This window comes from Nipponia nippon, unplaced genomic scaffold (genome assembly GCF_047370975.1).
Source record: "Nipponia nippon isolate SJK-2023a ecotype South Korea unplaced genomic scaffold, ASM4737097v1 scaffold_3, whole genome shotgun sequence".
Classification (NCBI taxonomy): Eukaryota; Metazoa; Chordata; class Aves; order Pelecaniformes; family Threskiornithidae; genus Nipponia; species Nipponia nippon.
Genome location: NW_028262347.1, coordinates 34580919 through 34598398, shown reverse-complemented (window position 1 = coordinate 34598398; position 17480 = coordinate 34580919). Strand labels below are relative to the sequence as shown.

At 40.6% G+C, this 17480-nt stretch overlaps 1 protein-coding gene across 9 annotated transcripts in view; it reads left to right on the top strand.

Moving 5' to 3' along the window:
• Positions 1–17480, top strand: part of LOC148054545 (uncharacterized) — an 83753-nt gene that overhangs the window by 11675 nt on the left and 54598 nt on the right. For 4 of the 9 annotated variants that reach the window (XR_015706415.1, XR_015706417.1, XM_087765161.1 and 1 more), the window contains one exon: positions 2350–2920. The exons of 3 other annotated variants lie outside the window; for them this stretch is intronic. Coding sequence is in view for 3 of the 6 variants with exons in the window: in XM_087765161.1 (XP_087621287.1) it covers positions 2350–2430 (81 nt within the window). In the remaining 3 variants the exon portion in view is untranslated. Of the gene's footprint in view, positions 1–5; positions 1294–1346; positions 1393–2349; positions 2921–17480 lie in introns of those variants that run through there. 2 more of the 9 variants (XM_087765162.1, XM_087765160.1) reach the window with 2 other exon arrangements.

Here is a 17480-nt window from a genome sequence, read left to right as displayed (position 1 = left end):
TGCAGCACTGTACCAGCCTCACTGAGCGTGCCGTTCTTTGCGCTGGTGCCCCCCACCTATCAGTAAGAGAACAGAAGCTCTTCAAGTCACAGCTCCCGTAACTTCTTCCAGGACCTGAACTCCAATGCCTAAAGGGGGCTGCATCTACAAGTCTGTCGGAACTGGAGTCCAGCAGTTGAGCGGTGGTCCCCAGAAAATGTTGGACCATCTCTCAAAACCAGAGTCCTGGTATTCTGTGTAACGTCTTATGGACAATAAAAGTAGTCAGGACTCAAGTACTGATAAATAGTTGTCTTTATCGTGCTTCGTTCATGTTAGAATTAATTGGACAAAGCTGCTGCCAATTCAGTACTCAAAGACAGTAAGTAAAGATACTTGCAAAGAAACTCACCAGTTGAGTTCATATTCTGTAGCAGTGTTGCCAATTAATTTTTAGTAAGGGTTTGCTATTTTAAAATACTTCTTATGTATTTTGATCTCTAAAAAAAGGACTTTTCGGCATTTTTGTAGAGGGGGGGAGAAAGTCGATTGTTAATATGAAAATATAATCTTTTGTCAGAATGTAAGATACAAGTTATGGTTTGGATGTGTATACATTTATAGTGTTTGATCCCAGAATTTAGCTATCCTAAGTACTCTTCGTCGTATTCTGTGATGCACCACTTACAAGAAATAAGGGTGTGTGGGGAGGAGATGGGAGCATTGCGAGCAGCTGATACTTGTGTTCTTCATTTGCACATCAGTTGCTTCGTAAAGTACACTGCAATTTCAGTACAACTTAGCAGTGGTTTGCACATTGTTATATCGTTTTAAAAATATTCTATACTTTGCAGTGGTTATTTAACTTACAGACATGAACAATAAAGTTTTGTTGTTTGAACTTCTGCCTGCCTAATTGTAATGAAAGGAGAAGTACCAGCTATGCAAATACATTTTATTGAAGTACAAAAACAGAGCCAGCAATTTGCACAATCTACAGAAATGACATGTCATTACCACAAACTAGCTACTACAGGAAGTAGCTCTTGAATTGTGTGCCAGATTATGTATTAACTTAAGGCTCTGCTTACCCCAATACATAAAACTAATTGGAGACAAAATATTCCATGCACTTTAAGAACCCCTTAAACCTTTAAAGTGGGGAAGAAAAATCTAACAGACAACTCCTAGCTCTTTTATTGGACAAGTTTTGACATAAAAGCTCAAATCTCCTCAAAATACAGAATATAATATGACTTAGGAGGCAGTTGTTTCATGGGGTCTCCTCTGAGTCACGAGCACATGCATGCACAGTATCCGTATCTCCTCTTGACCAATGTGGGTCTTGTGGTGCCGTTTTGTTCTAGGAACAACTGAGATTTTGGGCAAATCCCTGATGCTGAGAACCTGCAGGTAAATTATTTGCATAATGATATCACTAACCTAATACAGTAGTTGACTTGCCAACCTAGTAGCTCATGAATTGGTAGCAGTCTGACTAGCTAGTTTCTGAATGGCAGTAATACCTTCATCCTGCAGCAGAGCGGCTTTTTACAGTTATGTACTAAATACTCAAACTGATGGCAAGTTCTGGAACAACTGCTAGTGGTTAGGTAACAGCAAGTTGTTCCACAATTAGTTTAATATAGCTTAAACTGGTGCTGCTTCCAAACAGAAGCATATCATCCACCTTCATCCTCTTCTTCCTTCCTCTTGGCATTAGCATTCACACAGCTGTTCCGCAACCTAGACAAAGATTAATTCAGCTGAAAATTTACAGGACAGAAAAGTTACCTTTTGAAGGGATTATGTTACCTAAGAAGATTCGCTGTGTGAAGGGCAGCATCAGCGCAAGAAAAGGTGGAAATAAGCAGCTGGGGGAAGGCAGGGCTCCCTCTTCCTTTATTCCACCTTCAAAGGCTCCAGCATCCACACCATTCAGCTACCAACAGCCGGACAAAGCATTGTCCCTCTTGTTCACACTGATTAGGGAGTCGAAGAAACCTGAAATCAATGCAGTTAGGTGCTGCTACCAGTTCCTTATTGCTGTTTAAAAGGATGATGAAGAGAGGTGGTGGGTCTTCTGATAAATATTTCCTCTAGTTTGCTTAGCCCAGTTGCCACAGGCATCTTGAAAGGGGTGCACCTGGCTGAATAGTTAACTGTGTGCTCTTTATTTCTTTTTCAGGGCAGGTGGGGTAAAACTGTCATCTTGTGGTATTTATAAGAAAACAGAAATAGAAAACTAACTTTCATTTTACATGCAGCATGTCCGTGTGGGATGGACACAGATGATACAGAAATTAGTTAGAAAAGGCATTTTGGCTGATACCCACCCCATTACATTTTCCTTCTGTTGCCTACTTTCAGCCTGTGTGCCATAGAACCTTGCACTGCATCCAAAGACCGAAAATTTGGAGTCTGCAGGCCTTGAGGATGGAGGGCAGTTGAGCCTAAATGTCCATACAGAGCCATGTATGCTGGATATTTTCAAGATTGAGATTTGGGAACAAGTTTCTCCTTCACTCATGAAGAATCATAAGATAGAACCTTTTGGACCATGGCACTTCTATATTTACATTTTCTATACATCTATACTTTTTTTTTCCCCCTGTATTTTTCTGTGCATAAATTTTAAAATAAATACGTATATGAAATAAATTCCACATCTGAAGTAGTGCAAATATGGGATCTTGCTGGAATGGCTATGCTTCCTGCATGTCTTCACACAGATGAGAGAGACAAAGGACACATACCACAGGCTTCATTTTGGTAAGATTAATATTTTCAGTCAACATTAAAACTGAATGCTGAAGTGCTGAAGTACTGTGTTGTCTCCCCTTGACTTTCCAAACTGCTGCCCTCCTGTAGACTCATTGGTTTTAATTTCTGGTAAATCTTGGCCGTTTTAGCCTTCTTTCCAGCTTCCACTTCCTCTACCTCTTCTCTGCAACACTTTGGCACTGGAGCTACAGTACATCAGTCTGGAGGTTCGTGACCCCCGTAAGTACAGAGGGAAGAATGAAATTGCAATTAATCCCAAATTATAATGTTATGCTATAAACAGTAAAGTTACACAACGGAAAAATAAGTACAGGCTTTTAACTGTTGATTTTCAGTTAGAAAACCTCCCCTTTCCCATGTCAATCGTATCAAATCTGCTATGCTTTAGAAAAACAACAGGAGAGGTAGCTCTTTTAATAGCTCACAGTGGAAGTTTTACCACTCCAGTGATGGAACAGGGTTGGGCTGGAGCCCAGAATAATGCAGCAACATCAGCCTCACCACCTCTTCTGTCTTACCTCAACAACTAGGGGCTTGGCTTCTGCAGAATAACACAAGGGCTCATCATGTGTTACAGTCCCCATAGAGGTATGGCCCTTGAATTGCTTGAAAGCCTTGGAAGGCTCCAGAAGGACAAGTCAAATGCCTCTGCCTATGAGGTAAGAAGAAATGTCATGTAGTTTAAACCTTGGGACAGGCTCAGAGTAGTCAAAGTTAAGTAAATTCATGTTCTTCAGTGTAAAACCTTTTTTCTCACAATAAGACATTTTAAAAAGTAATCTGTATGTATTATGTGAGATAGAGCAGAGGATATGGAAAGTTGGGAATGGAAATGAAGAAACAAGATAACATATTTATCCCTCTTTTTAAAGGTAAAAATTACAGATTTTAGCTACAAAGTCCAAACTCTTCCAGCCCAGCTGTTGTACTTCTCACACAACTGAGAAACACTATATAAAGCACTTGGTGTTATGATAGAATTTCTCTTTCACTTAATTGCAGTTTCCTTCTAAACCAGGTCTCAGTTCAGCATTTCATGTAAAATCAAAGGAGCCAGGTGCTTCAGAATTGCTGTGACTGAACTGGGAGGGCAGCATCACGTTTTTCTCTTAAATGTAGTCATTGATGCCTCACACGCAGTTGACATCCATAGAAGTTTTTCATTTCGCTTAAAATGCTAAAAATCCTTTTAATTTACTTATCTTTTCTCCAAATACCTTCTTGAAGTTTTATCTGTTTATAATGCTGGAAAAAATTCAGAAACAGCTAATTATTAACTATGGAGACATTGTTATATTAAACATGATTCTTTAACTGATACCAAACTCTGTTTTCACACATACTGTATTTTCCTATTTCAAGTGAACTTACCTATAATCTAAAAACATCTTAACTTTATATTTATGAGATCTTCAATAACATTATGGGATTATTCATGTATAAAGTTGTGCACACAGATGACTGAAGGAGCTTGGCTTAAGAATGCAAGCACTTCCTGGTAGAGACTCTATTTGGTATCTGCGTATCTATTTGATATCTACGATTCCCAATAAAATATGACATACTGATTGAGGAATCTAAGTGCTACCACATTAAAAAAAAAAAAAAAGTTTCTTTTTATTTACAGCTGAGGTTAGCCATAAAATGAAGTTTGAAGGAAATTATAGCACCTAGACTTAAAGTGGTTAACATGGTTAAAGAGAAAAATCAGAATTTTAAAATGGCCCGTCTCATGAACCTGGCTCTGTTTTCCAGTGGCAGAGGGCCATACAGAGCCTGTATTCCCGCTTCTTGCTACAAAGCCCAAATTTGGTATCCTTTAACATTCATGGTATGATGCTTGTAGATGAAGAGAACAAAGGGAACATTCTGCACTTGAAAAGCACCCAGCCTCCAAAGGAATGTGATTTCTAGTCTGAAGGAAAAGGAAAATTTGAGCCCTGATGAAAAAATTATTATCAGGGCTGCATAGTATCCAGCTTGTAGGTGAAGAACTTTAAACATACTGCCCTGCCCCAAATCTTACTGAAGCTTGGCTGTGATGCTTGAAAAAGTTGTCTAGTAGTCAATCAGCAGGAAAATCTGTAATTTTAAGTTAGATGTCTAACCTGCCTTGTACAGAGGAACAGAATAATTGCCCTGGAATAGGAACTGCAAAACTCAGGAGTGAGTGGGACTGCTTAGTCTAGTGAAAAAATCTTGTGCAAAAGAGGGCCTTGGAACTTTTTCAAGCAGAGGTACTGCTGTCTGCAGGTGCCTATTTTACTTGGGATTTATAGCCTAGAATGCTATCTTGACTGGTGTTTATGTCCTCTCATTTAAAATATGATGAGGAATCCTCTTCAGGAGGAAGAGCTGTCATCCTCCTGCTTCAAATACATTAGCTGGGAAGTTACAGCCTTCACTGAAGAAAAGCCAGGTTCTATTTTAAGTGATAGACCACATCTGTATTCACCTTGTAGGACATATGCAGGCCCTTTTACTCAAGCTCAGAGACTTTTTCCCCTTTTGTGTAGGATATGAGGCAGGGAACACCCCACACAAGTTTCTCTTAGGGATAGTGCTGAGGTGGAGTGGCCTGCTACAGTGAATTTCAGACAGGTAGTGAGTTGTTTTCTGTTTATTAGACACTCAAGATGTGTATGTGCCTCTACAAGTCTTTCCCAAAGACTACTTTTCACTCAGCGTGACTTATAAAGTCTGGATCCTGTAGTCTCCCGTGCAAACCAGGAGCCTTACCTGCCTTAGAAGGTGATGTATTTATGATAAATGTTCAATCCATCATTATTTTAGAACAAGAAGAGATCAGGAGCTTGAAGAGCAGAATTACAGATTCGGAAGGTTATGAAGACATCATTAAATTCAGAAGTCTATGGCCACATTAAATAGGCAGGAGCTATGAACTGGCAAAAGCCTTCATTACTGACTCAATATGAGGCCATTCTCCTAAGAAGTCCTCCCTCAAGGAAGCAGCTCTAACCCTCACTGTATCAAGACTTCTTGGGCACATGAGATTAGCTAGGAAGCTCATTGGCAAGTGAAATATGGCAACAGGGAGTCATCTCCAGCACTGTTTCACCTGGTAAAAGCCTACATGAAGTGACTGCAAGCATGCTACTTTTCTTATGTTTGGCACTGATGAGTCTTGGAGTACTATGTGTTCCTTGGACACTGGTGAGTGGATAGGATTCAGCATGGATAGGACTGCTCTGCTCATCTCCGTAGCTAGCACCAACAACCTGAGAATGTCCCTTTAGTCTCCTTGTCCACTCCTAGCCTCATTAGGGGTGATGAAGGTAGCACCTGTCACAGCAGGCCTTGGCACCACCTTTCTAACCGCCTCACACTTGTATCACATTTCTCCTCAGGATATGTTATAAGCCCTTTGCATCAGGGCCACAGGCTACAGCTGTGTTAAAGGAGCCTTCTCCCTGAAATTCCCTGTGGCAGGTGATAAGGATATTCGCATCTTGAAGGCCAAGTGAGATTTCTGCTGTCAAGACAGTAAAAGTGCAATTCCTTATCCTAGGGAACACCAGGTTCCAGACACGTCTCAGCACCTGAAGCATGGATTAAGTGCAAAAAATCCAATGGCAGTTTCTTGACACAGGTGATTGGTGAGTCAACTAGGGAAGGTGCTCTGCTGGACCTCTTACTCATAAACAAACTGACTGGGGGTGTGGAGATTGAGGGTGGCTTTGGCTGCAATCCTGAGATTGTATAGTTAAAAATTCTGAGATAAATGAGCAAAACAAATAGTAGAATTGCCAGCCTTGACTTCTGGAGAGCAAATTTCAGCTTGTTCAGGGGTCTGCTGGGCAGGATCACATGGGAGACAATTAGCTGCCCCTGGGACAGCTAGTTGATCTTCAAGAACGGCCTCCTCAAAGCACAGAATTGGTCCATTCCAAATCACAGAAAGGTGAGCAAATGTGGTACAAGGCCAGTATGGATGAGCAGGACACTGTTGACTGACCTCAGATACAAAAGAGAGGTATGCAGAAGGTAGAAACAGGTCCAGGACTACCTGGATGGAAGATAGAGACATTGCCCGAGTCTGCAGGGAGGGAATTAGGAAAGGCAAAGCTCAGCTGGTGTTGCAACAGCAAGGGACGTGAAGGGCAACAAAAAGGGCTTGAGTAAGTATATTGGCAACAAAAAGGCAGCCTATGGAAAACATGGGCCAAGTACTCTGGGGCAGGGGGACCTACTGACAAAACACATGGAAAAAGATCAGGTGTTCAATGCCTTTTTTGCCTTTTGTTGTTTTGTTTTGTTTTGCTTTTTTAAGATTTACTCTCAGTCCTGAGCCTAATAGCAGAGTCTGAGGGAGTAAAGCTGTAGCCACAGTAAAGACTGAGCACTTAAGCCAATTGGACACGCACAAGTTCATGGAAACAGATGGGATGCATCCAAGGTTGCTGAGGAAACTAGCCCATGTCACTTTGAGTCTGCTGCCCATCGACTTTGACGGGTTGTAGCAATTGGGGACAGAAGAAAAAGGCAAGTGTCATAGCCCCCTTGAAGAAGGTTGAGAAAGAGGATCCAGGCAACTACAGGCTAAGTAGTTTATCCTCAGTCTCCTGGAAGATTATTTCCTCCTGGAAACCATTTTTGAGCTCATGAAGTGCAAGAAGGTGATTAGAAACAGGCAGCATGAATTTACCAAGAGCAAACTGTTCCTGATCAGCCTGATTGGTTGATCATGGTAAGATGACTGGTTCTGCGAGCAAGGGAAGAGTAGTGAATATTCTTTACCTTGACTTTAGCAAAGCTTTTCCCAAGGTCTTTGATAGTATCCTACCAGTCAAAATAGTGAGATATGGACAGGATAAGCAGATGATAAGGTGGATGGAAAACTGACTGAACTACCAGGCTAAACAGGTTGTGATTGGCAGTACAAAGTCCATCTGACAGCTGGTTGCTAGTGGCAATCCCCCTCGGGGACAGATTCTGAGGCCAATGCAGTTTGGTGTCTTCACTGTTAATGATCTGGACTATGGGAGAGAGTGCACAATCAGCAAATTTATGGATGATACAAGCCTGCAGGGGAGCAGCTGATCTGCTGGAAGGCAGGGCTGTTATTCAGAGGGACCAGGACAGGCTGGAGGAATGGGTTGCCAGAAGCCTCACCAAGCTCAGCAAAGGCAAGTGGGAAGCCCTGTATTGGGCATGGGATAACCCCCTGCACTTGCACATGCTGGAGGTCAACTGGCTAGAGAGCAGCTTTGCAGAAAGGGACCTGGGGTCCTGGTGGATACATTGAGCATGAGTTGGCAGTTGGGGCAAAAAAGGTCAACCTCATCCTGGATTATAGTAGCAGGATGTAACCAGCAGGTCCAGGGAAGTAATTATTCCCCTCTATTTGGCACTTGTGAGACTGCTTCTGGAGTACTGTTTTTGGCTGCCCAGCACAAGACGTTGACATACTGTTATGAATGCAGTAGAGTGTCACACAGGCTGGAGTACAAGCATATGAGGAGAGCGTGGTGGGGCGAATCTAGAAAAGAGATCCAGACTCTTCTTGGATGAGCATGGTGATAGGGGAAGAGCTAAAGGGCACAAGTTGCAATATGGGAAATTCTGCATGGAAGGAAAAATATTTTCACTGTTAGGATGGTCAAATGCTAGAATGGGATTTCAATAGATGTTGTGGAATCTCAGTCCTTGGAGATACTCAAAACCTGACTGAGCAACCTGCTTTAGTTGGAGGTGCTTTGAATGAGAAGTTGGATTAGCTGACCTTCAGAGATCAGTTCCAACCTGTCCATCGAAGGGGCAAGGCAGAGAACAGCAGATGGCAACAGTTTGCCACTGCAGATCTCCTAGAACCCCTACTGCCCGCAGAGAGCTCAGAGTGTCAAAGGTGAGGCACCTACACATTTCAACACCGAAAGATGGCAGCTGAGTTTCGATTTTGAGGACTGCAACTTTCAATGTAGAACCCTAAAATCTGTCTGAATCTCTTTTTTAATCTGGCTCTTAATACTGAACTTTGAAAAGCATGGATCTATTTTCAGAGAGTGCACGCTTCTCTACTGAAGACATGAAAGACCTAAGAGGATGATTAATCATGATTGCTTTGAGGGACATTTTCCTTCCTATTGTCCTAAGATGAGATTGGAGATAGTAGAAAGTGGCAGATGTTTTGGAGTGGCCCTGTTGTTTTCAGGACTGTAAATTGTTGTTTTCCTTTGTGGGTTTCTTATCTGCTTAATAGTTAATGCATACTTGTCTGTAGATAGCTAATGCACACAACTGCAATTGGCACCTTTTTGGAGTTAGATCATAGTTGTCTTCTAACTGGTGTTAATTCCCATTTCCAAACACTCTGCTTAACTTCAGCATTAGCAAAACTATATGAGAATGTGATGCTGCACTCACAGTGTTGTGCAGGGCTATATGTGGAGCTGTGCATTATAAGAAGAATTGTATAAAATGAAAAGCTGACTTACATTAGTATCTTTCTGTTAAAAAGTATGCACATTCTAAACATAGTGCTTGGAAAAAAAAGTCATCGATCTCCTTATGACTGTGATCAAATACTATATATTTTATAAGAAACAGTATCTTATGTCCCACTAGAAATTTTATGTACATGATACACATTTTAATGGAATATATGACTTTTCATTCTTCTGGTGTAATCATTCACAGTTTTGCAAAATTGATAGACATCTCTGATTTGGCAGCAGCTTCCACAGGTATAGGTAGCAGGACAAATACAAGGGAGTGGATAATCACAACCCTTATCTTAAAGAAAAACATCCAGCATATTTTTAACCTTTGATAACTAGAAAGTATTACTTGTATTTTGTCTTAAATCTAGCATTGCATCATTAGTTTGATAATGCCTCTCTCTGTGTGACAAAATAAGTAGAATATAAACCCTCTTCTCCTTTCCTCGGTAGTATGTTAACAAATCCACACACTGGCTTATATTTTATTAGAAATATGGGGAAAGGGAAAATGGGATTTGCCAAATGGGGAAAGAAAAAAATATTTACCAGCTTTCAACACTTGGATTAAATTATGTCATGCTCTGTAAGAAAAATTATGTGGCCGTTCAGTTTTGTTCTAGAAGAGATCCTGTGATCCAAAAACTATAACATTTTCAGCGCGTCTAATAAAAGCCTCACTCACATGCTGGTCGCAAGAATATGCTTCCACAAAAGAAGTTGTAACTAATGAGTCTCTTTTCCCTTAGTTAAGAAAAAAAATTCTATTTAAATATCTTTGAAATTTCAAGATCTGCATATTTTTATAAGCTACAGTTGAAAGCCCATGATATAATCTGAAAACCAGCAAACATACAATCTTCCTAATGTGCCAGGACTTTGATTACATAAAAATACTTTGTTGGTTCATGGTGAATATTCATAAATGGTATATATATGGTATGTTTATGCACAGTATAAAACATCATTGTAAAAAAAAAAAAGCTCTATACTAATGAGAGATTTTAAAAACTGGAATCACTCCTTTCTACCTCTTTTTTTCTATTTGTAATTAATGTCTGTTTTGGGCATATTATCTCAGTATAATTTCTGCTATGGTGATGTCTCTGTAGAATCGTCAATAGTTCCTCTACAATGAGAACTGGAAGATAGTCTATATTAGCTACTAGTTTACTTGATCATGTCCTGGAATATCCCTAGCCTTTGGTCAAACTCATTGAATTTCTCTCCTGTTTTAGACTGGGTAGAGGCAGTTGATAGGCCTGGAGTCATAGTCAATGGGGATCTAGTCAAAACAGTCAATATTGTCCAGAAAGTGAGTCAACTCATTTTAAAGCAGGCATCTACTTTTAGTCAGATGAATCACTCTCTAGACTCCATTGATGTGGATATGTCAAACTGGATGAGATGGATCCCACCCTTACATTCCCTAGATGTTTCTGCTCACTTGTTTGAGAGTGAATTGAAGCACTTCAAAAAGAAATTTGTAGTGCAGTTTGTCTCAGCCTTACTGAGTTAGCTGTAAGTCACCAGCTTAGCATTGCCAGCTGCATACATGTACTCTACGATACCATGGTCCATATGTGAGTCTCTGATGCATTCAGCATTTAAATGCAATAAGTTCCTTTGGTGTTCTTACTAAAAAATGACTTCAATAAAAGCCATATTTACACTTTAGAAAGCTTGCTTTTTAAATAGCTCCAGAACTTTTAAATTGAGTTGGCTGACAGATTCTAAAAAATCTTCCAAGTGTTGTAAGAACTGTACCAAATCCATATCAGATACAAATTCTGACTGAATGTCATTATATAATGCATGCTAAATTCTGTCTGTGAATTTGTTTACTGGCATGTGAACAGAGAAACAGCCCCATCTTATTGTTCTGGACCTCCTACCACTATGCCCCTTCTCAGGAACAGAGAGAAACATGGAAAGATTGGGTTGAAGATGCTTAGATAAAAGAGAGAGAGGCAAGATAAGTCTGATGGATCAACATACACAGGAACGGGGGAAGTGACCCTGAACTTCTAAGCCCTTCGGCTTATTCCATGTTGTTTTCTCCAAACACTGTGCCCTTTTTTATCCCTGTCCCCCATCTCAACTGGGTTGTTTGTCTAATGCCCAATTCCATGTCTTCCCTAGCAGGTTGCTGGCAAGTAGGGGAAAATGATGAAAGAATGGATGGCCCAGAGTGGTGGTCAGCGGTTTGTAGGTCCTTATAGCAACCACCAGCGCCATGTTTCGTCACAGATGGGGTAGCCCTTAAAGGCTTTACCTTGCAGACTGGAAATGTGCCATGAGCATGCAGAGAAGGTATGAGCAGATATCCTCCACTGACTCTTGTTTTCTCTGCATGAATGAAGAATAGAAGAAGAAATTAGCAGCAGCATGAAATGCAAGGAACTGGCATTCTGTACTTCTTTTGTTAATCATCTCTGAAGTAGCGTCCATCTGGATGGGAACTACTCTTTCCTCCTGAGATGTCTCAACAGTCAGGTCATGATAGGGATGCTTCCACCCCCACTGACTCCAAGGCTGAAATCCTTGGGATGGGTTATTTGTTCCTCTGCTCTGCATCCCTCTGTGTAATTCTGGATGCCCTTTGCCCAGAGGAAGTCACAGCCCAGCTCAAGGTGCAGAGGCTTCCTTAATGGTGTGGGAGGAGAAGTGGGAGTGGATTTCACAGAAACCTCTGATCAGGAAGCTGTCTGAGCAAGCCGGTGGGGAATGGCTGCATTCCAGGGGAGTTTCCTAATTGCTGTGCCACTGGGGCATGGTGGGGAGCATATCCCAGCCAGTGCCAAACAGTCTTGTCTTCAGCTGCTTTTGCCCAAGCATTTGACTGAGGGGTTGTGCTTGAAGGCTGTTTCCCGATTTGGCCCCGCAGGTGAGGCAGGGAGGGAGCTTCCTGTTGTGGGAATCTCATGCAGGCTTAAGGGGTGAGCTAGCAGGTTTCAAGCTCTGTCAAAATAATAAGGCTAGGATTCCTTGCCTTATGGCAAAAGTTAAGGTTCATAGGGATGTAAGTATTCCAGTACCAACAGGTGCGTGACAGGAGATGGTGAAGCTCTGCAGTGTCTTTGAACCTTCCAAGAACTGCTGCCAAATAACAAAAATGTCTGGTATCTCAGCATTGTGCCCCCAAAACAACGCTAAACTAGGATTTATCCTTGCAGGGGTATTTTTTCACTGTGTGAATTCAATAATCTGTTTTTGCACCTGTAAGAAGCTGATGTGCTACTTGCCTCTTCCCTGGCCTTTAACTAATTGCAGTTTGAAAAATGTTGTACAATGTCCTTAACATGGGCTTTACAATAAGTAAGCGTTACATCCTGTTTACACGGTGACATCCAGTAAAGCACAAATATTGATGATTTGTCCCACATTTTGTTTAGTTGTATTACAGGCAATCAATGTATTTAAAGATTATTTCATTAAAACAGTTTGTTACTGTGATTTAAGTAAAACTTCATGAGTTCTTTGTCCATGATCTTGTCTACTTTAGAAATGTATCCCATTTCCAGAAATAGATTTGAAAGCTAGAAAAAATGGCAGGGAATGAGAGTTTGCATCATCTTTGCTGACTGTCTGTCTATATCCTTATGGAATTAATTTTATGAAGACAGCAGCTTGCTTACACGAAGTAATTTTTATGGGAAGAAAAGAACTGTTATATACATAGAAAAAAAACACATGCGAAGTGCCAGTGTTTGAAAAGTAAAGTCAAATTCAAATAGGAGAGGTGTAATCGATTTTAAATAGTGTAACTACCAATAGTATGTCCATCTTCAAATCAAGATGTCAAATATAAATTATCGCAGGTATTACTAAAAGACCATCTGTGGTGTTTGTTAGATGTGAGACCAAAGCAGATAACCTAGAAGCTTCCTTTAGCTCTAGAAACTTTGACTACATGTCCAGCCAAGACCTTTTAATAAAAGGAGAAAATTCTCATAGCAAACAAGCTCTGCCTTGTTGTGCTGTGTGTGGAGACACCACACTTCTGCTAGCTGGACCTGATGGAATAACTAATAACAGTAGGCTACTGTTCTCACATGGCCAGCTTCAGTTTTGGTGAGACACATGCATTTTCTGACAATGGGTAAATCTTGGGGCTGAGATGCCTTTTCTACCTTTTTCCACCAACTGTGTATTCATCTGCCCCATCCTTGCCAACTTTTGCCAGTCTGCTCTAATCCCTGTCCCTGGGTCCTGTTCCCATTCTCCTCAATTAGTCAATCCTAATTTAATTTATCAGATTGTTCATCTGGGCCCTAACCTCTTTGTTTAGTAAAACCTTGTCCTAGGAGCTCAAGGCTCCAGTCTTCTTGCCAATCACTTCCAGTTCCTCTGGTAACATCCCAGTCCTTATCTCTGTTCTTACCTAGCCGAACCAAGCTGATTTTCTCTTTGCTCCCTATCCTATCTCTCTCTTTCCACCTTCTCCATCCTCCAGCCTTTCTTAGCAGCCTTGTCTCTGGTCTTGCCCCAACTTGTTTGTCAGGTCAGTCACTGCTTGCTCTGTTGAAAATCTCTTCATGAGCTTTTATGCCTCTCCCATTTTGTCTCCTTTCCCCTACGCTTCACTGATCACAGTATGTACTGTACTTTAAGTGTCTAAGTCTGCTAAAGAAAGAAAGGAAGGCCATGTTAAATATCTAATGTCGGATAGTTGATGGTAGGAATAGCCTCCAAAGTTCCTGTATAATCACTAGAAAAAAAGTAGACTTCTTCGAAGAGGTGGTTCATAATAACAAAGACAGCTGCTCGAAGTAGACAATGTGAATACCCCTTAGTATCACAGTTATCAGAGTAACTATAAGCAAATGTGACGTTTCCTCGATAGACCAAGACAGCTTCTTAAGGCTGACACACTGCTGAAGTTTTATCGGCATTGTTCTTGAAATCTCCAGTATTCAACTCAAACCTGAAATACCAGACAAATGCATCTACAAATAGTGGCTGTATAAAATGTTGTCTGCTGGAGAAGTTTTTCAAATTAATGCAAATATAAATACCTCTACCCTCTTACTTATTTATGACTGAAATCCTAGAGTCACAACCATAACTCTTTGCAGTGGAATTGGTATCGTCATTGGTGACATAAGTAGTAGTCCTCCAGGAATGAATAAATAGACTGACCTTGTGTCTCGCATAATGAATATCCTACGTGATCTTTGAGTGACTCCACCTAAATATGATGGAGTTTAGTTCTAGAATCACTATAAGAATGAGATAAACGACTGTGTTGAATTTCAGGATCCAGGTCTCAAAAGCATGGATCTTTTTCTCTTGGGAAAAGAGTAGAGCAGTTAAATGAGGGAGGACAGAAAAGAAGAAAGAAAGGGAGAAGACATGTTCTCACCTGCATGTCTCCTTTAAAACTTTAACATATTTTAATTAAGCAGGAGATCTAAAATCAATATATCAAGATAGTATGTAAGAAGGCATTGTTTATATAGCTCACAACAGTAGTAAGGAAACTATTTAGCCTGGTCTGTTAAAGCAGTAAGGCTTATGAAATCATGTTGTTCACCTGTCTGTATCAGCCCACCCCCTGAAAATAGCATTTGGCCAGTTTCAACCATGCACCACAAGTAGAGGTCTCGCAGCCACTGACTTTCTAGAGGTTGTTCAGAATAGCTGTTGAGGTGGGCTTATGCTGGGGGCTGTTTTGTCAGAGTCAACAGAACTAGCTGTAAAATCACAGCCTAATCCTGAATCAGCTGTTAAAAACTGCACTAGCTGCGCTTGGCCCAGCCACTGTCTCCTCCTACTTCTTCTTACCCTGTCTACTCCAGCTGTCATCCAGAGGCTCGTACCTGGGCAGCTTCCCTGCTCTTGTTTTCATGAGTTTGGAAATATGCTCTTATAGGCAGATAAACACCACTGAGGGAAAGGCTTCATATGAGCTTCTCTCTTACTGGACATCAAAAAATTCATATAAATAGTACAGTGCAAGAAAACTTGAATCAGAGTTTGTGCCTTCTTAGATGTTCAGTCAATCAGGCTTAAGACACAAATCCAAAAGGAAAACAAGTTTCCTTAGACTGATTTTCACTGAACTGTGTTTTAATTAATCTAACTTTCAACTTTGGTTTCCAGCAGGACAATTACTATGCACTAGAATGACAGCCTTGGTATCCTTCTCCTGGGAGATGATCAGCTTCATTATTTAAATAATCAGATGAAATCTGGGACTAGCAAATCTTAATTTTATACTGAATTAGAATACCATGTCCAGTTTTAGACACCAGACTTGAAGAAAGAAGAGAATCAGCTGGAGAGAGTCCAGAGGAGAGTGACAAGAAAGATCAGAACTGTAGAAATTATAACCTAAAAGAAAAAAATGAATAAATTATGTTAGTTTAGTCTGACACAGAAAAGACAGAGCGAAGACATTATAACACAAGAGGTTGCTCCAAGGAGGAAGAGAACAATCTAATTCCCTTGCCTATGTTTGATAGAACAAGAAGTAATAGGCTTAAATTACAGCAAGGAAGATTTATTTTAGAAATTACAGAAAACTTTAATGGTGAGGATAGGGAATAGATTGCTTGGCAAGCTTTTGGAGTTTCCATCTCCATTGGAGATCTGTAAGATCAGAGTACTTGAATAACTGCTTCCTGCAAGAAGGAGGATGGATTAGGTGTCTAGTTCTAGAGGTCCCTTCTAGTTCTACTGTATATTTTACTCTAGTAGTAAAGCTGTAGTTTGAAAGACAGGCTTCATGTTCTCTCCTTACGCTATCTCATCCTTGTCTTCAAGCAGTGATAAAATCCTTCTGTAGAAAACAGAGTAAACAATGCTATTACTCCAGTGATCTTGTAATGAAAAATGGAAATATGTCTTGGAATAAAGTACTTTTTTGATATACCTTCATTTAGATAATTGCACAGAAATACTTGGAAAGTTGGCTGTAATAGGGGAAAAACATATAATGTGATAAAATTCATTTGTTTAAAATTACTTTTTCAACACCTGTTACTGTTGTACTGAATGATATCACCGTAGATCACTCATGTGGGAACTTCAGAAATCAATTGAATAAAATTGCCCTAATTGCATTCAGAATACTAAATATAGTTTTAGATTTTTATATTATCATTCCTTCTATTTTAAAGATTTCATTTAACTGGAAACATTAGAAGTAGCACTTTAGTTCTGAAAAATTGTATGTATCATGTGAAATCCATTAAAAACCTAAAAGGATAAAGTAAAGCATAGACATTTCAGAGATAACTTTAAAAATCCTTATTACTGTCTTTGTGGTTGAATCCTCCAGAATAAAATGGTTTGGCCAAGGAGGCTGACTGCTGACTTGTAAATCACAGTTCTCCTGACACAGAGTTTTGAATCTATTTATTTGTTTAGTTCTGGATAGTCTTTGTTTTTTCACAGTTTGCATTATAACTTGAACGCAGTTTGTTTGCATTACCTGTAATATAACCGTGGCATAGCACTCCTACTGCAGAATGTCACAGAAATTTGACTTGGCTGTTCTATTTCTTCAATATTTGATTTTTAAATAGTTTAGTCTGTTCAGTTGTGGAAAGTCTTCTTTGGACAAAACCAGGAGCAGAGAAATTGGTTTAAATTCAGGGCAGCAACACCCAACTCAAGGCACCTTGCCAGCTGTGTGGATCCTCTTTCCCCTTTAGCTGCTTAGACCTCAGGAGAGCTTGGTCCCAAACAAGGGCACTGTCAGCCATCAGAGCTGAGCAGCAAGCTGCCCCTGGTGCCACTGAGCCGTGCTGAGCTGGGACTTGGGTCCTGGCTCATGGGAAACAGTCTGTCCTTCCTTGGGTTGCTCAGATATAGACCCTGGGAGACCATTGTACCTGCGGGTTCCAGGTTTATGGCACATGGACTGAATGTGGCTGCCAGGACACTTCACTTACTTCAAACCTCCTTCCTCCCTTTCATTTTCTCATCAGAGACAGAGGTCGATATACATGCAGTGGGACCAGATATTTACCATGGATATACATATATGATGTGTAATCCGCTTCTGCCATTGAATTACCTGTGGGGCCTATTTGGTGGGTAAGGCTTGGCAACGATGCCTGAAGCATAGGTAGGACGGATGCGAGACTTTGGTTCAAACGCTGCTCCAGATGAAGATGCAATTAGAAAACAGGTGTATTACTCTACATATCCTGCTTGTTGGGAAAAAGGGTTCAGCTGGGGCTGAAGGCAAAGTAAATAGGGGACACACGGTTTAAAAATACCACTGAGTTTGGGTCCAGTCATATCAGA